At 41.3% G+C, this 19,813-nt stretch overlaps 1 protein-coding gene across 3 annotated transcripts in view; it reads left to right on the forward strand.

Moving 5' to 3' along the window:
* Nucleotides 1-2,123: 2,123 nt before the first annotated feature.
* The window catches only part of KPNA1 (karyopherin subunit alpha 1), a 52,466-nt gene continuing 34,776 nt past the window's right edge, over nucleotides 2,124-19,813 (forward strand). For 2 of the 3 annotated variants that reach the window (XM_084226829.1, XM_084226831.1), the window contains exons 1-5: nucleotides 9,420-9,530; nucleotides 14,568-14,701; nucleotides 15,476-15,583; nucleotides 17,250-17,349; nucleotides 17,909-18,003. In XM_084226829.1, the coding sequence (XP_084082955.1) occupies nucleotides 9,449-9,530; nucleotides 14,568-14,701; nucleotides 15,476-15,583; nucleotides 17,250-17,349; nucleotides 17,909-18,003 (519 nt within the window). In that variant the 5' untranslated portion in view covers nucleotides 9,420-9,448. Of the gene's footprint in view, nucleotides 2,227-9,419; nucleotides 9,531-14,567; nucleotides 14,702-15,475; nucleotides 15,584-17,249; nucleotides 17,350-17,908; nucleotides 18,004-19,813 lie in introns of those variants that run through there. The other variant, XM_084226830.1, reaches the window with a different exon arrangement.

Below are 19,813 nucleotides of genomic sequence, written 5' to 3' on the forward strand. Positions count from 1 at the left end.
ATCACAAGGCTTGCAGAATGAACATAGTTCACCATGCCTGAAAATATGTACTTGATGGGGAGCAGGGAGCAAAACAGCAGACAGACAGAAGACAGGAATTAATCCTTGTACCTGCATTGCATTAACTCCATTGCACCTCAAACCAGACTTTCATCAAAACCAGGAGAACCTGAAGATCTCTGCTGCCACCCATAACTGTGCTAATTTGATTCAAGGTATATCAGGAATGCCAGCCAATACTGTAACCAGACCTCCTGATGCATTACAGATGTGCTTAGGTAGGGTGCAAGAAATGTGAAATCCCTGAAAGAAAAGCAGAACTTGTTGTTGTTTTGTTTTGGTTTTTTTCTTTTCTTTTTGGTGCAAAAGCTTTGGGAGAAAGCTGTTGCCTGCCTGCTTTAATCTATCTTCTCTCAATTCAATGGGTAGAAATGCTGTGCTTCTATGTGAAGCCCTGTGAAATATACCAATGTGTGTATGTACACAAATATACATATCTATTGCTGTGGCAAAATTGTTTGAGATCTGGTACCCTGAGAAAGGTGAGGCTGCTGCAGCTCCATGCCCAAGTCCAAGCAGTAGCCAGACAGAGTTTGTATTCCCAGCAGGCACGTGCACAAATTCACATATGCACCAATTAAGCAAATACACATGGACACAGATTACACATCCATCCACACAGAGCACTCCCACACAGCAGTGCCAGCCTCATCCCACTCTCTGCTCCAGCTGAGCAGGACGGAGGCGCACTAGTGAGCGTCTGTGTATTTACAGAAGTATTCACACACGTGTACAGTGTGTCTCCTTCCAGCAGCTGGGCTCAGGCAGTGCCCAGGAGCTGCCCCTCAATGCCAGCCTCTCCAGCCCCCCAGCAGCCAGCTCCCTGTGGCGCTCTGACCACGAGTTCCTCACGCAGGGCAAAGTGCAGAAGGAGTTTAATGAGAAGACCCGACAGGCTGCACTGATCAGGTGCAGGACGTGGACAAATCACCACAAGCCATTGACACACGACCGGCCCTTTTTATTCCTGTATGCTATATTTGTTTCTCTGTGTGACCTAGATCACCCCTGGTTCCTGCCCTAATCGCTCCCTGATGAGTCCTGTGCAATCCCCAGATGCTCATCCCCTGCATCTCGTCCTGTGTCCCACACCCCTGAAGACAGCTACACCCCTAATCCTAAAGGTGCTCTGGGGCTGAGGCTCCTGGGATGTGGCTGGACAGGGTGTTCCTTTCTCTGAGTCCTTAATTTGGGTTCCCACCTGCCACTGTGCTCCTGTGCCCCTCGAAGTGGGCCTTTATTCGGCTGATGGCTCCTGGGACGGGCCTGGAAGCAGCCTGGTGGGCGCTGCTTGGGCTCCCCCTCCTGCCATCGACACCCTGTGCTCCTCTGAGGGTGTGCGGTCCCGCTTGTGCCACACAGTCTCATGTACGTGTCTGTGGCATTGTACACCGTGGCTGACCAGCAGCCTCTCCGGCCCGCGGCCGCCGCTGTGTCCGTGGCGGCCACGGCATGGCCCGTGGCACAGCGAAATGGCTCCGCCGCTCGCCGCACCCGCAGTGACGCGCTCTGCGGAGAAACCGAGGCCACCGCTAGGGGACCTGCATTAATTAAAGTGGAAACATCAGCTCGCTGCGCTATCCTGGGCCGTAACAACCTCGGGAACATCCCTGCCCCTTTCAGAGCTTCCCGGCACGGAGCTCCCTGGCGGCGGCGCTGGCGGGCGGCGCGTTGGGGCCTAACACCGCCGTGACATTGGCGGCTGCTGCGCCATAGCCACTGCCACAGCTACCGCCACCTCCGTGTCCCGGCACACGACACCACCGGTCGCCCGCCGCCGCCCCTCAAGCGGGGAAGGGACGAGGCACCTCCTTCCCCTCCCCAACCCCTCCCGGGCGCGGCGCCACCTCCCGTCGTACTACAACTCCCGGCGTGCCCCGTGGCGGGAGAGGTGCGCCCGCGTGGGGGCGCGCGCTGCTTGCCGGGAACCGTAGTCTTTCCTTCGGGGCCGCGCAGTCCTGAGGAGGGCGCCGCCGCCGCTGGCCGGCTTCGCCGGAAGGGCTCTTCCTCCCAGAGGGCGCCGCGGCGCGCCCAGCGCGTGCGCAGTGCCGCTGCCAGCCAGCGCCGGGCAGGCAGGGAGGGAAGGAGGGAGGCAGGGAGGGAGCGGCGCTCGCGCGCCTCGGGCCCGAGAGGAGACAGCGCGGTGCCGCGCCGGGCCGGCAGCAGGTACGGGGGCGGGGGGGAGTCTCGTTACCTCGGCCCCGGCGGAGCGAGCGTGACGGCAGCCGGGCGGTGCGCGGGGCCGCGTCCCCGCGGGAGGAGGGACCGGGCGGGGATCGGCTGCCGGCGGCTCGGGTTGTGGGGCGGGGGGAGGGGAGGCCCGGGCCGGGGGTGCCGCGCGCGGCGCGAGCCCTCTCGCTAACCCCCGGCCCGTGCGCGCGCGCGCGTGCAACAGGCGCGCGGGGGCCGCGCGCGGGGCGGGGCCGGGGCCGGCGCGGCGGGAGCGGCGCGCGCGTGGGCCGGGATCGGGACGGGGACCGGGACCCGCACCTCGCGGGGGAACTGGGGAGAGGCGGGCCGGTCCAGCTCTGCCCGGGGAGAGGCTCCTCGTGGCTGGAGGAACTCTGTTTGGCTGCCGAAGCGCCGGCTTTGGAAGTCACCGTGGTTGGCTGCGCGGAGTCGCATAACTCCGCGCCGTGGGGACGGGATGGCCCCGTGCTGCTGCTCCCACCGTGGGACGGGGTGCGAGCAGAGGCAGGGCATCAGCTGGACGAGAGGACATCGTCGTAAGCTGAGCCAGGGGAAGTTTAGCTTGGACATCGGGAGGAATCTCTTCATGAGAAGCGTGGTTAAGCATTGGAATGGGCTGCCCAAGGAGATGGTAGAGTCACCGTTCCTGGAGGTGTTAGAGGAAAGACTGGATGTGGCACTCAATGCCGTGGTCTGTTTGGCATGGTGGTGTTGGGTCACAGTTGGACTCGGTGATCTGGGAGGTCTTTTCCAACCTGATTGATTCCGTGGAGGGGAAGAGAAACTTTCTCCTGTATCTTCCAAGCTTTCGGGGGTTTTAATTTTTTCCCTTGTGGTGTTAGATGATTTAAAAAAGTTCTGACATCTCCCTGCAAATATCACCCCGTAGCCTCGCATTATTTTGCTTAAAATGTTATTTCTTTGACTGCCTGTACACGATGGAAAGTTAGCGCTGGGTGGCCCTTTCCAGTTCTCCTGTTCCAGAGACTTTATATGCAACAGAAACTTGTCCCATTCATAGTCTCTAAATCTGTGTTGCCCGTAGAGCGGTCCCTGTAACAATGATTTTAAGCTTTGCCTCTTGAGGGCGTTTCATGAAAATGAAACTCCGAGCTGAAAAGATACGTCATGAGCTGTGAAAATACCGGGCTGCTGTTTCTGCAGAATTCCCAAATGGTGCTGAATTGTGGTGTTTAATGGTCCCTTTATCCTTTATTCAAGCTGCTGTTCCTCTGGATTTTTTTGTTTGCTGGCGTATTTTCTGCTCTGACTGCTTGATGTTAATGAAAGACTTAACAAAGTTGAGAGATGGCAATGAGCTCTCAGGAAATGGGATTGCAACTTTATCCTCAGAAGCTCTTTATTTTAAATCTATTTTGTATATACCTCTCGCATTTAGTAGTAGAGTAGAATTCCCTCCAGCTGATAATGAAGCACTGTGTAAATTAATAGGTTGTATCAAGCTGATCTTTTGTGTATTTGGCCTTGTTTTTATTGTAACTTCATTGTGTACTTCTTTCAATGTTACCACCTGCATTGACATGTGAACTCATTCAAAACAAGTTTTGAAGTTTCTACTTGAGCTGTGGTTGCACCTTTTAATTACCCTTTAGACATACCCATAGGCACAGGGGAAAGGAATCAAAGCTTGAGGCATGGTAACTTAAGATGACACAGGAGGTAGAGATTTTTCTCAGCATGGATTTTCTTGTCACAGTCTTTCAAAGAGATTCAGTGATGCTTCACTTCTGAGAGATGTGACTGTTTTGGGGCCTTGGCATCCCCCCACTGACCCCCAACATCAAAGCAGAGTTTTTGTTACATCCCATCTCCCACTCTGACACCGAACCAGGGTGTTCACCTCTTGCTGTCAGTGTGCCATGTGCTGATTTTTCCTGATGTTGTGTTTTCTGTGTTGATGAATTCAGAGCTGGTATGGTTATGTGGTCCTGTATATTCAGCTGAGTGCTAGCTCCTGGAGAAGTCCCAGTTTAATCCATTTGGAAAGCACAAGGTGGCAACAGCCCATGGCAGCAGCACTGGCCCAAGTCACCACAAGAATTAAAAAGTCCTACAGTCAGTTGCAGCAGTTTCTGGAAGGTTCTTTGTAGAAACTTCTAAGTGTAAATGTTTATTTAAGCAGGTTATATGATAGTCTTATTTCAGCTTCAGTGTTTCTATACAGTGCTCTTTACTTTCTTTTTTTTTTATTTCCTCCCCTTCTGCTGAATAAGTTAATGTTAATAGAATGATACATTTTCTTTTATGGTCCTGTTTCTGCAGGCTTGCTTTAAAATCTATTTGTCCCTCCACTGTGTTGTGAATTTTTAATTCTGAAGTGTTTCACAAGTTCTTGAGGGGGCTTAATTTCCATCTTTAAGAACACAAAAGTGTACCTTTAAAGGCAACTGAAAAAGTTCTTAAGTTGCAAAATGTAAGTTTTATGGCAAGAGCTTGATGTTTGTTAACCAGTGCCTCCCTGAAAAACTGAAATCAAGTTTTTCCAAGATAGCATATAGCACATAAAAAAAAAGAGGGATGTGATTTAGGGCTAGGGGCTTTAATGTTAATTTGCAACATAAGAGAAGTAGAAGGGCAGCAGCAAGTATTTGTTTAAATACTTCTGAAGGCCAAAGGGAACAGTGAGTGCGCCTGGTAGGCTGTGAGCAAGTCAAGAAAAATAAAATACATTAAAGGAATTACACACTTGATGAAATATTCTGAGTGGCTGAAATATCTGCACTGGAGGTTCTGGAATGATGTAATGGACAAACGAGTTAGACAGACCAGACCACCTCTTTTTCAGAGAACAAGTGGAAGCTGAACTGATAGAAAAATTATTCAGCTTCGTACTAAGTGGTGAAGGCATAATGGATGTACTTGTTTAAATAATATAATAATACTAATAAAGAAATGCTGATGTAAATTACAGAGAATAGAGGCAGCATTATGATAGCAAGTCAGCTTTTTTTTCTGCTCTGAAGAAAAAAATCCTCATCTGTTACAGTTTTTAAAGTCTGTTAAGCAAGTAAGTGGATTAAACTGTTCAATGTTATTTCCAAGAATAAATGTGGAGTTTTCAAGATACAAAATGCCAGCAGTAGAATGCAAGACCTGTAGAAGTACTTTTAAATTATTGTGGACAAGGTAAAGGGACTCTGGAAAAACAGAAAAGGTAATTTTAAGCTAAACACTCTAAAAATCTCTACTGAATTTTAAATCTGTAGACCAGCAGGACTGGAAATGATATTATGCCACCTCCTGAATGTCTTAAATTGCACTAAACATTGTGCAGACTTTATAATTCATTTTGAGGATAAAAAGTAGATGTAGTCTAAGACAGGTGACAGTAAATTTCCTTTCAGCAGAAGTGATTTATAAAGGATGTTAGTAGCAAGAATATATAAAAAAGTGTTAGAAAGTTGTGGTAGACTGCACATCACAGGATCACTTCTGGTCTCTTCATGTTAGACAGGAATAAATGGAGTTCAGTTACAGAAGAAATTTGGTTTGGAATAATGTAAACACTTTGTTGAAACACAATTATTGCTTAGTGTCATGAAGAGACAGATGCTAAAGCTCATTGGAACTGAAAGGAATACGACTGTTCCTGCATGTGTGTGGGGAGTTATGGACTCTGGGCTTTCAGAGTGTGACATAGGACTTAAGATTTAGGCAGTCACCTGTTGCCAGCAGCTTCCTTGTGATCCACAGTATTTATTTTCTCTGTTTTTCTGTTTTTATTGGTAGTTCAGAGTGCTTGTCAGGCTCAGCAGGAGGATTTGTATGTTCTGTGAGATACCAACTGGTTTGACGCGCACAGATCTTTATTTTATTTTATATAAGTTGAGATTATATGTAAGTGATGTGCTGCTTCTAAAACCATAAAATTAATATCCTGTGGCTAAACATCCTGAACATATCTTGAAACAAAGCCTATCAAATTTAGTGCTAAGGTAACACTTGAAAGCAAATTCACCTGTTGAATTATGAAAATGGGCAAACAAGCCACCTTTTGGTGGATCACAAACTGTAAGTATCTGTAAATAAAGTCCAATAATAATGTTGTGATTAACATTAGGTTGTTGCGGTTTTTGTCTGAAGTAGGGTGAGATTGCCTCTTAAAAGACTCAGGGATTCTTTGTAGAGCTTCCACATGATCCTTTCTTCAACTGCCTATGTGTTCTTCTACCTTTTTTTTGGTACTGATAAGTTATCAGAAAAGAGAAGAGGTGTCTCTGTGAATGTGCTGTTAGTTGGATTCAGGAGCTGTTGGTAGGAGGTGTATTGCCTGCAGATGGGATGAGGGGGGCAAAATGAGTGTAACTAAGCTTTGAAATGCCTATGGGTTTTGGCTTGATGTGGCTGATACCTCAGTGCTGTGTGACTCTTTCATTGCAGATGTCCAAAGCTAGGATGAAATCCGTAGAATTTTGACTTACTGTTATTTTTGTTGGTTTGCACACGCATCTTCCATAGTGCTGAGTCACAGCAAATGATACAATTGTGGCAGGCAGATTTGTCATCATGGGAAGCATGAGGTAGCTTTGCTTTCAGTGCCTTCTGATATTTCCAACCCTAAACAAAAGCTGTTTGAAACGACAAACTCAACTTAATTATTAATTTAGTTTATTTTTAACCTAATTTGTTTTAAACTGTCAGAGCCGCCTTCTTTTCATTGTGTGATATTCTGAAAGGTGCACTCTTGTTCACTCATAAATAATGTTTAGGGCAAGTTAGGATTTTGGAAATGTTAGGGTGATCTTTTTTTTTTCTGACAGATGACTGTCAAGTGTGGTTTTTCAAGCAGTCCCTCTTTTAGATATGACTTTTCAGAAAATACATAGTTGGCCAGCCCATTCTGTGAGTGCAGAGAGGATGTGCTGTAATCTTGATCAAAATACAAATGTATCTCCTCTTCAAAAGAAAAACAGATTACATCTTCATTTGGCACACAGGAATAATCACTTTTGTTGTTTCATATGGATGGGCACATTAACGTGAGGTTATTTTTTTTTAATGTCAGGATAATCCTGTGTGGCTGAATAGTTTAATTCCCCATCACTTGCTTCTTTGTGTTGTGACTTGTGGGACCTTTTGGTTTCAGGTTAGTTGTGGAGTGTGGGGTTATAGAAATGAAGGTGAGGGTTTTTTAATTTAAACAGATTTATTGCACTGTTGCGTCTTTGAACACAGTAAAGGAATTTTGTGTTTTCAACTCAAATCAGAAAGTGTCAGTTAACAAATCTGAGGATGTTTTCATTTTAAATTGACCTGGCTTTGACAGTCAGTTTTTTTGCCTTCTCACTCAAGTTAAAAGCTTTCTGGAACTTTGAAAACTGTATCTGCTGCCTTGTTAAGTCAAAATGGACCTTTTAAAAATGGAACTCAAAACATCTTGTAAATATCTTCATGGTAGTAAATGTAGTGCTAGATACACACGCTATAGTCTTTTATTGTGCACTTTGCCTTCTAAAAGTGTTTTCCAATAAATGTAAATGCATTACTTCTTAATCTGTTCAGCAGTGTTTCTTCAAAAAAGAGAGGGGAAAAAAAAAAGCACACAATCCTCAAACTTTTAAAAAAATTAAGTGTCTGGCTCGGTGGCTGTCAGTGAGTTTAGCTAGTAATACAGGCTGATGTGCCAGATCAGTTTCTGAGGTAGCACCAAGTGTCAGGTAATTAATTCTGTTTCTGTTACTGGTTGGTTTCTTTATGTAACCAGAAATATACTTCCTTGATTTTTTTTCCCTATAGGTTTTTGTTTGTTTGTTTGCTTGCTTTTAGTGTAAAGAAGATCAAGAGCCTGGCAAGCTGATGTTGACCTGCTTTTAAGTACATCTCTTAAAAAATAGGTACTTTTTTTGGAAGGACAGAAGATCTTGAAGATCAGTAATTTTGCAGAAATACCTTTGATGTGGTAGTTGTTTGTCTTTACTTTAGCCAACTTTTCAGCCTTTTTTTTTTGTGGGTAAGAATCAGGATGAGGTGTTGAAATGTGACAATGTGACATCCCTGCACATTTGACAGAGGTGTCTCAACATTGTTCAGATAGCACACAATGTATTCCTCCCCCCTTTTTTTTTTGCCTTGGAGCAATATTAAAGTTTGTAATTTTTCTGTAATATCACATTCCATGTTGTGCAATGTTGTTTGTCTTTTAGGTCTTGTACTGATTATTTTAAGGTTATTCTTATTTTTAAGGAAGAACCAGTCCAACTTGCCAAGTGGTCTAGAGCTAGAACATGCCAAATTAACCATAGATTAGGGGGGTTAGTACTTGTTTTGCTATTTCACAGGGTTATAAAAGTGCTAGAACAGAAACAATTATGAATTAAGGCTTACCACTGGGCAGGGAAAAGCCCTAAGAGGACTAGGAAGCCTGCAAAATAAAGCAGATTTGAAAGCTATGGAAATGGGCAGCAGTTCCATGAAGAAATCCACTTCTTAATTCTGTTTTTTAACAGAAAGGCTCTTAAAGTCTGAACCCTGTTTCAAGGTTTTACATTCTATTCATGTTTGGCTACCATTCTTATGTTGCATTTGAAGCTCCTTTAATCTTCTGGCCTTTTGGATAGCAGAGGGTGGTGGTTCCTTTTCTTCTCCATTGTTCTTTTATGCTGGTTGCCCTAGGACTGTGGATCCCTGCTGTTGGGCTGTTGCAGCTTTCATAAACCACAGAAAATGAAATTCACAGGATTGTTTTTTTTCCTTGTTAGGGCTGGAGCAAAACTTACTTTACAGGTCTTTACAAATACTGTAACTGCTGATTTTATAGGGACTGTGAGACGGGTTTCCCAGTCCTCTTTTACACCTAGAGAAAGGTAAGCAGAAGTCTTGGAAATTAGCTGTGCTTTGCTTGAACAATAGCTTTTTGTAGTTGATATGATTAAATATCCTTTCCTATAGATGTCCTGAGCTTTACAAGAATCTGAGGACAGAGAGAAAGTAAAACCCTTGTCCCTCAGATGATATGGGTGCTTCTACTGATGGGCATTCCCACAGACCCTTGTAAGCCAGTATAGTTTGTCAAACAGTTTTGCATTAGAAGTTGGTACAACCTCATCAAAGTGTTTATCTGGCTGAGCTGGCTTTTGAAAAACAGGAGACAGCAGTGAAGAGAGAAGTCAATCTGTTGATTTCCTTTATTTTTCTTTCTCTCTCAGATAATACTGTCAACAGTATAGAGACTTGGTGGATGTGTTTTCATCTCTGTAGGATGATGCCAAATGTAGGATTTTGCTCTAGAAGTTTTTCCAGGAAAATAGAATTAATCCCAGGTGATACTTTTATCATTCTATGCCCTGTATTATTCATGGTTTTGTTATGGACGGTTTTTGTTGTCTGTCCTCTCCAAGAAAACTGACCATTTACTTCCCCAAGGTATAAATACTTCTGTTAGCATCCTGTCTCGTTGCCTGTGAATTACCAAAAAGCAAATCAGAAGGATTTTACAAAATCTACATTTCATAGGGAAAAAAACGCAGACACATTTGTGGCCAAAATACTGATATACTGATTTTTTTTTTTTTTTGAGAATGTATTCATGAGGGCAGTGAATGACCAAGTGCTGCTTTCAGGTTGGCTTTTTAAATTGGATAGGTTTTCTAGTCTCACGTGGAAGAGTGTCAGAAGGTGATGTATCCTGTAATCAGAGCTCAGTGAATTGCTCAAACATCTGTCCAGGCTGTGCTGTAGGTATTTGGCTTGATGTCAAGAAGTGTGATTGTGAGGAAACTTCTTCTCTAGGACATGTAGAATCTCTTGGCAGAGTCAGTAAACAAACTAAAATCTCCTTGGAAGTAAAGCTTTTGTGCATTTCTTCCCTTGAATAGTTCCAACTTCTCTCACTGCCTGACAGTGCTGTTTCTAACACGAGTTGTCCTTTCCGGGCTGATGGTGCCTCTTGTATCTTTTCTGTGTCTCTCTGGCAGCAATCTAAAGGAGAGACAGCAGTGTGACAGCCCTAGAGAGCTCCCATGTCTGCCTCCAGTGACTCCTTTTCTTCTGACAGCCACCTCAGTTAGGAAATGTACTCTCATAATATGGCAAATCACGGGAATTTTGATAATTTTTTATCACACTATTTCTCTTCAAACTCCTGTTCTGCCTTGATATTCAAGTCTTCCCCTTCTGGCCTATTCCCATTGTGAGGTAGAATGTCATGTATAGATCTACACTCCTGAAACACATTTTTTTTTTCATATTCTTGCCCCTATTTCCAAAGAAGGAAAGTCTGTCTCTAATAGTCTTTAATATCAGGAGTGTATTTGGTAATCTAATTTTCATTATGTATACGTGGTACATATATGCTATTACATGTGTAAAAAACCTGGAATTTTTATGTGTATATTTATAATTATACAGCTCTTGATTTGTAAGGGCTTTGTTTTTACATCTCGGTACCTCTGACGTGTGAAATATCCAAGAGTATTAGTCACAAGGTATTCCTTCTGGCAAAGCCCTTAAGTCTAGTGACAGTGATAGCTGATTTAAGAAGGCAGGGAGTTCATTTTTATTCCTATCTAGATGATTGCTTGGGACAAGGTAGGTCATGGCAGGGACTGACTCTGTATTTCCCAGTGCTTCAGAGTTTCTTTGACTTGATGAGCAAGGAGAAATGCAGAACTTTGTATTTCCCCTAAAAACGTGTGCTTAGAATACATCCACATTCGGTACAGTTTTTGTCTTAAGCAGCAAAAACATTTGGGATCATGTTTGCCCTATGGAAATGCAGACATCCAGGAATAGTGGGTTTAATTTTGCTAAAATTTGTTTTTATACAGACAAACTGAGAAGGAGAAAGTGTGATATGGGGCTTGAGTGGTGTTGCACAAAAGCCCAAGAAATACACCATGAAAATTCCTTACCAGGTCTCCAGAGGTTTTTATCTGTAGCCAGGAGTATCAGAAATGTGGACAATGCTGTGCTATCTTTAGGAAAGAAAAGATGGGTAGAACATTGCCATGACAACCACCACAGATTTTCTCCAGAAGTAGCGTTAATTTTGACAATGCAGAGAAGATCCAGGGTCTGCTATTTGCTGCAAGGGTGAACTTAAAGTGACCACTGAAAGATTTTCAGCTAAGTCACACCAAAGCTGCTGAAGACCAGAGAGACAATTTGAAGTTGTTTTGCTTCTGTGGTTTAGGCTGGGGAATAAGCTACATCCTCAAAAATGGAGGAGGAGATTTATAGCAAACAGTCCTTGGATGACTGTAACAACTAACACAGAGTTGTTACATTTTTAGTCCTAAAAAGCCATTGTGTGCTCACACATTTGAATAGGTCCAAAGATGCTGTCAGTGTGTGTGGGCTGGATGGAATCCTTGATGCACTCATTGAATTTTTCACCACTAGTCAGGAAACCAGTAAAAGAATGGTAAAGAAAGAATTGATTTTAAGATACCTTCAAGAAGTAAGAATTACTTCTAGAAAATAACTATGTCTTTAACAGTTATAGAGATTAGACAGACAGGTGTATAAAATAGGTGTGTGGCTGTGTGCTGGGATTTTATTTACTACCAGTGACAGCCTAGTACAAAATAAGGTATTGAACCCATCTCTAGTTGGATTGGTAACGTCTCAGCGATGAAAAAAGTTTAATCTTTAATGAAACTTTTATGTGAGCTGTCTTGAAAGTCAGAAATAAGCAAAACCAAAACCTGCAGCTACAGCTTGTAGAGGGTGTAAGAAAGATAATGCCTGTGAAGCTGTTGGGTAGAAAGCTTGCAGTAAAGTCAGAGAAAGAATTCAAGTAAATCCTGTACCTGTATTTTCAATAAGTGAAACAATGGTTTAAAGTATAACAGGAGGGGCTAAGAGAACTCTGAGACGAAAAAGGAAATTATTACCTTAAAGACAGAAGCAAAATTAATTGAAAGAAAATCAGTATACAAACTGGGAGATGGGGAGGAAACTAGGTTATTAAGTACAGTAAGGAAGAATACACCTAAGGAAACTTACTTATGATTAAGTTGGTTGTGCAATTGATGTTTAGAAACATTGGAACATTATATGGAGGCTGCATAATAGAAATGAGATAAAATTCAGTATTAAAGGATGAAGATGTTCCCTGTCAAGAATTCAGTTAAATTAAGAACTTGAAGGTATTGAAAATGAAGGTGTGAAATGACCACAGGAGTTAATCAAAGTTGTCAATGTCTTGAAATCCCAAATAAAGGCAAATACAGCCTTATGATTTGGAGAAGACAGGCTTCAGACAAAAATGGAGAATTATTAATAACACTGTGGAAAGCTGGAGATGTTATCTGGGCTGTAGTGTATGCCTGTGTTTATTCATGGTCAGGGGCTGAAGGACCAGAATGTCTGCAAAGCCATTTTTCTGTTAGGAATGTCCTTCTAGCTCATGATTGTCCACCTGGTGTTTGAGTTCAACTTGCTTATTCTAAAATATATAAAATACTTTGTTCAAAATATTTTGGGAATGAAAGAAATTTGGAGTGTTTGTTGACTGAACTTCTTTTTACAGTTAAAATCCCAGGCTTATTCACGTAAACTAAAAGTGTGAAGAACATATAATTGCTAAGCATACTGTAAGAAACACAAACACTTGAAGCTCAAACACGTAAACACAGGAAGAAATGAGTCTTAAAGCTGTTAAGAAAGATGTAGGGAACTTACGGTGCTGTGAGATTTATCTTTTTGTTGTACCTTTATTAAAAAAAAAGGCCATTTCAAGAGAGCCTTTTCAGCAAAATTAAGCTGCTGAATTGCTTTCCCATATGCTCAGGTTGCTAATGTTGCATTTGGTGCAACCTGTGATTGACTGACAATCAATGTAGTTCTGTGTCCCTGAACATTTTTTAAAATCTTTTAAAATTTTTAAAAAGTTGTCAGAATACAGTAACACTTGAAGTGATGTCTAAAATATTTTCTGTGAAAGTCAGTTCTGATCGTCAGAATTCTTATAAACGGTTGCCAGGTTGTAGCAACTTAAAAAGAGGCTCTAGCAAGAAGCATATTTGAGTATCTTTTTTTTTTTAATTGTTATTCTCTTACAACTCTTTGTGCTAACTGAAAGAAGAGTAGTTAGACTTGATATACATTTGATGTATTTTAAAGAGGAAACCTAAGCTGTTGAGAATCTGTACAGACTCATGTTGCTTAATTTTAAAGTAGAAAATGCACAGGAGATAATTTATCATCCGGTGATTCTGTGCTTATGGAATTTGAGATAGGTAGCTTATTTAATACAACACATTAGAGCATTTGAAAGAGACCTGTAAAAGTCCTGTAGGGTAACTTTTTATATAGTGCAGCTTCCTAAATTCTGTGTTACAGGATTTACAATATGTTGGAGACTCTGCATCTCTGTGAAGATACATGGAAACACTGACATGATGAGAATTTGATTCCCAAACTCTTTTGGATTTAAAGGGATGATGTAAGGAGAGAAGTAGCAGCAGAATGGAGCACTAAGAATAGAGACCTGATCCACACCCATTGCTTTCAGGGGAATGAGTTCTTTCCACACAGGTCTCCATCTACTGCTTTATGCTAAGTGACTCCAAAGTGTGGTGTTGTACATGTGCAAATCATCATGGGCAGCTATAAATGCCGACCCACTGAGTTACATAAGACAGATGGAAATCACAGACTGAAAAAAGGCCCCTCTGCATAAACAGTGGCAGGATTAGGGATTGGGGGTGGGGAGGGGGGGAACAATAGCAGTGCTTTCTTTGCAGGATTGAGCATTTTCAATGGTTAAACCATCTCCACCTAAAATTTTTCTTTTGTTTCAATTTCCTTGTAGGCTTTGTCTGGATAGGAAGAGCACAGGGTTTCTTCAAGTTTCTTCAATACGGTTGTGTTGAATTAGCTTACAGTGTTGGATATGAAGTGCAAAAAAAAAGCACCTGTACTGACATGCAAAGTAAATTAAGATAAAAAGCAGCTAAGACACCTTCACTTTTGAGTAAAAACAGGAGTATGTAATTTGGCTAATTCTCTATGTGGAGAAACGTTAAATTTTTTTAATACAATTTTCTTTTTAGCCCAGGCTATGTATTCTGCCTTGTAGACCTTAGTTCTTAGTTAAATATTTTACTTATTCTCCGATGCCTCAAAATGATAAAATAAAAGTTTGTTGGACTGCTGTAAAGAACTGACACACCAAAGTGACAATTCTGTGAAATTTACTTTCCATCTTCTAAATTTTATTAGAAGTTAGGTGATGGAATATAGGGGGGCAGTGGCTGAAGTTCATGGCTGCAGAGTTTAAGTAGTGGACACGATATAAAATAATGTGTTGTTGAAGAGTAATTTTGTCTTCTTTTTTAAATTGCATTGTGAAGGAATCATGACGACCTCAGGAAAAGAGAATTTCCGGCTGAAGAGCTACAAGAACAAATCTCTAAACCCTGACGAGATGCGTCGCAGGCGGGAGGAAGAGGGTCTTCAGCTACGGAAGCAAAAGAGAGAGGAGCAGGTAACACACAGCAGTTGAGATATCTGTGACCAGTCCTTAAATGGTCCTGTCTTGCAGTGTCTCTGACTCTGCTTCTCCCAAACCCCTTCTTAGTTGTTCCTGCCCTCCAGATTCATATGCAGTCAGTCTGAAATCAGAATCACTTGCACACTTCTGCAGGCTCTACAAGACATAGAGAGAGTGCTCCTCATTCACTCAAGAGTAACATTGGCCAGAGCAGCTTGAGGGTCAGACAAAACTGTCTGACCAGTAGCTGTAGCCTCTCCAGCTCTTCTCAGGACATCTTAAACTGGGTACCTTCTCTAAGTCAGCAACCAAATTCTGCTCATCCCAGTACAATAACTTCTGTATGATCATCCTCCAAAGCCCTCTTTGCCACTGTAACTCGACTGTCAGAGCCCCTGCAGGTGTTCTATGAAGATGTGTAACACCCAGGAATTTATCAGGTCTCTGAACCTCAGCATCCTCTGCAAGAAAGCAATGGTGTAGAAGCTAGAGAGCTTGTAGATGGAGGCAGGTGGTGAAGAAGAGAAGGGGACAACAGTGAACAGTTTTCCAGAGCTGTTAGGAACCAGTATTTTAGCACATTGCTGTTTTCATTTACTCCATGGCTAAGCTTTTTCCGTGCGCTGTCAGTTGAAGTCCTGTTGCCAGTGTACTGCCTTCTCTCAGGTGATAGCATGTGTAGTTTTTATAGCAGCCTAATGCAATGTATATATTGGCTATGTAATATATATTAAATATATATATATGTGAAATGCTTCCTCTCTTTAGTTGTTTAAACGTCGAAATGTTGCAACAGCTGAGGAAGAAGCAGAGGAGGAAGTGATGTCAGATGGGGGCTTCCATGAGGCTCAGATGAACAACATGGAGATGACTTCTGTAAGTGATGAGAAATGAATACAGTGCTGGTTCAAGCTGGGCAAGTCTGTTGTGCAGTGATGTGATGGAAATGAAATTCCAGAATGATGTGCAGAATGACAACATCCGTGTCAATGAACCACCATGAAACAGATTACATGAAAGAAAAATGCCTGGAATATATAGCAAGTGGTTTTTCAGAGGATATGTGCTCAAGAAAATGAAATAAAATGTCATTGTCCTGCCAGGCTGATCACTTCCTGGATTAAGTGTTCACCATTATGGGTGATTCTATCAACTGTTGCCCAGAGTTTTTTTTAATCTGAAATTCATACTGCTTGAAGCATAAAAATACAAATCAGGCAGTGTGTTATTGCAATTTACAAAGTTAAAAAGGGGCTCAATGGAAAGCTTTCTTAGTAGATTTTCAAGTGGCACCATTTTTTAACCTAAGTGTTGGAAACACTGCTAGACCTAGCTTAACTGTCTGCATGAGGCCTTGAACCCCTTTCCATGCTAGAATTTGAAACTACAGAAGACTACTTCTTGTGGGAATTAGACTTTTTTACTTTCTCTCTGGAAAGAAAAATGGTGAAGGTTTCAATTCTCCCACAGAAAAGTTTAAGGAAAGTGCAGTTCTCTCTTAAAAGTGTCGCTGATCTTCACAGTGTCTGTGTTCAGTGTATGCAAGTGATGTTTCCATAGAAATCAGGCTGAGCTATTGGTGGTTATATCAGCCTTGAGAATGACTGGGAAACAGCAAAATGCTTATAAACAGTGTGGTAGATCAATAATGGAATATATGGTTTTACTCTTCAAGATAGTATTCAAATATTGGGCAAGTCTTAAATACCATTAATCATTTGTGTGAAAGCTTATATTAAACAAATAGAGAGTAAAAAATAAGGAAAGGCTTTTGCCTAATTGATAGATAGTGTCATTACACAGTTTGCTGTGTTAAATGCCATTAATTTCAGGCTCTTAACAGTTGGAACTGTTGGCTGTTACAGACAACGCTTAAGTATTTTCAGCACTGTCATCTGTCTCCCTGTCTGTCTAAGGGTTGGGATCAGATGGCTCTGAAGATTAGATTAGAAATGGAAGAAAAAAATCTGACTTTTCTTATGCTTCTTTACATGGGTACATGTGTGGTGAACAGAATGTCAGATTTTACCTAGTGTAAGAGGTTGCTGATTAAATTAATTCATATTATTGGAAACCGTTATTAGTATGGAAAATTTAATACCTCTACTTGATGTTGATAACAAGCATTAGGTTTTGTCGACTCTTCTAGAAATGACAGGTCCTTTACATTTTGAGGTAAGAGAGTAAGTCAAAACGTACATGTTAGGAAAATCTAAATGCTAACATAATTACTTTTTGTTAAAGCTGACAATTTTACATTTATTTTAGAGGAAGGGAGAGAATACCAGTGAAAAATTCTGAAGAGTAATTTTCTTATCATATCTTGAGAAAAATTTGAATTTTGGCTTTCAGTAAAGCATTTGAGAATGATGCTGCCTTATGCAGATGTTCAAATATAATGATTTCTTTGTTGTCCATAATGGTTTATTCAGAAATAAACTTTATACTGGTTTAGCAAATGTAACCTGTGTGTCGCTAATTCCAGATTTTTTCCCCTTTTGCTCTCTATCACCCTCATTCTGTTTACCCATGTAAATCCTAGAGTGCAGTCATCACTGCTGATATGATTGAGATGATTTTCTCCAATAGTCCAGAGCAGCAGCTCTCAGCCACCCAGAAGTTCCGAAAGCTGCTTTCTAAAGGTAAGGGCTGAGATTACTTAGAGAAAAATGTAGAAGCCTCCCTAGCATGTGGTTTTACTTTGACAGCAATAAAAATTGAGTTTCACACTGAAATTTCAGGGTCAAGCTCTGCTTGACACAATGTCAGCTTGTTGTATGTAATAGTCACTTCTTCTCTTGAATTGTGTACTGAGTGTTGCAGATGTGAGATCTCCTCTTGGATGTAAGTTCAAATGTTTTAGGCAGTGTCTCTGTGCCCCAAACGTGCTGATATACCAAAGGTCCTCTGCATGTGTGCATGCCAGAGTGACTGCACAGAGCTGCTGCTCTGAAATCAATCTGCTTTAACTGCTGAGTGCATCAGTGCTCTGAATCATGTTGTCTTATTACCTCAAAATTCTGGAGTTTTCTTATGTTGACAGATAGGAATCCATTGCCTTTTAGTGAACTATTGTAGAAAAAGAACACACTTCAAGAAAAGAGCAGTCAGTATGTCACTGGATATTGTTTTGATGCAGTAATTTGAGAATTTCCTTACAAAGAAATGAGTGTATCTAACGTAACTTCTTATTTTAAACAGAACCAAATCCTCCAATAGATGAAGTCATAAGCACACAAGGAGTCGTCGCCAGATTTGTGGAGTTCCTGAAGCGGAAAGAAAACTGTACATTACAGGTATAAAAATATAAATGTATCTGCCTTCCTAGTTTAGGAAGGCATTTGGTGATACAAATTACATAGAAAAAAATTAGTGATTTGTTCAGCTGTACTTCCTCTCTTTCTTCACTATGTTAAAAAAAGCTATTTTATCTTCAGAATTTCTGGCAAGAACTCTGGGTACAGGACAGGAGAGAGAGAGTGAGAGAGATGTCTGACTTGCATTGAGTGACTGATAGGATGGGGTCTTCAGACTTCAGCAAATACAGAGTTTGAAATTTGGAGCTCAACAGATGAAAAGCTATTAAACAAAACTCTGATGTTTGTCTTCTTTGTACAAATTGAAGGCAGTTTAAATCTGTAGAAATAGGATTTAAATTTTTGATTAAAGTAAAAAAAAGTTTAGAATTAGGAATAAAATCTGTAGTGATAAGCATAGAAAGCTGGAAACTTTACCATGGTTTGAAAAAACTGAATTATATGTTCTACAATGGTGGTTAATTTTTCTTGACCTTTGTCTTATTTCCAGCTGTGTGTTTTTCTGGTCAGTCTTTCTTGGCTAATAGAAAGTGAAAGAAAACAAATTACCTGGTTAAGGAAAAAAATATGTTAACATGTAACCATTAAATACAACGCTTAGATTAGAATCAGTGCTCTTCTTAAATGCATAAGGCAACAGGTTTGTGGAGGCCATGTGAAATCCAAATTTTGTTGACTGGAAATATGTAAAAAATTAGGTTTTTTACACATTAGAGAAAGCATTTACAGGTATTGCTTTTCAGATTGCTATCCACAGAATTCCAGAGGTCTGTTAGCTTCCTTTGAGGAGTCTGGGGAAAGAAACGCTAAGAGTATGTATCAGATTTAAGCTGGTTGGTTTGCAACTCCAATGCGAGATTTGTAAACTATCTGTTGTAAAAAAAAAAATTAATGTAATGCCTTTTATTACTTATTGGGGTCAAGCATAGAAACCCAAGACAGATGCAACCCAGAGGCAGATAAATGGAAGCAATTCTTGTGGCCTTATTGGTGTAACATATATTGATTTTTACATGGAAATGGGAAAAATCAGTTAGAGTGGAGATGTGCAAGCTTGTCCTAAAGAGTTTGTAGGAAAGCAGTGAAAATACAAGCTTGAGTATGTTGCTCTTGATACTCCATTCTGCATGGGTAATTTTCCTCCATCTTGCTAAATCTCTCTGCCTGCTTGGCAATTTAGTGTCTGCAGGTAGAATTTTTTGCTGTGATCAGTTGGCAAGTTCTCTGGAATTCACCTTTTAATGTTTTTATTTGCTCTGTCATTGTTTCCAAAAATATTCCTTTCACCTTGTCATTCTAGGCATTTCTAACTGTAGCCTAGGCTAGAAGGAAAGGATTTTCAACTCATTCTTGAGACAATGAAGTATAATTTATAGCTGGTAGTGTGGTGGATTGAATATAGCAACTTCGCTGTTAATGAACTTGGAACTTTATGGGAATTTATGATCTGTTTTTCTTCTATGTTGTCAGTGGAATATCCTGTAAAAACTGTGCCTCTGAGATAAATGATAGGAAGGCCTAATTTGTTAGGAATTCCTAATCTGTTAGGAATTCCTCTATCTTGTTTTTACTCAAGGTAAATGGAAGACTTTTAAAAGCTCCCCTGTTCTCCAGGGTTGCTTCAGCCATACATGAGCAAGTACATTAGTCTCATGTGGAGAGAGGAATCTTATAAAAGAATGGCACCACAAAGATAGCTTTGCCAATAATGTGTGACTGTTCCTCAGTTTGTGCATCCTGGAGCATCAGGTGTCCACAGAGAAGAAGCAGGATAGAAACTGTCACTCTC

This window comes from Fringilla coelebs (genome assembly GCF_963513975.1).
Source record: "Fringilla coelebs genome assembly, chromosome: 2".
NCBI lineage: Eukaryota > Metazoa > Chordata > Aves > Passeriformes > Fringillidae > Fringilla > Fringilla coelebs.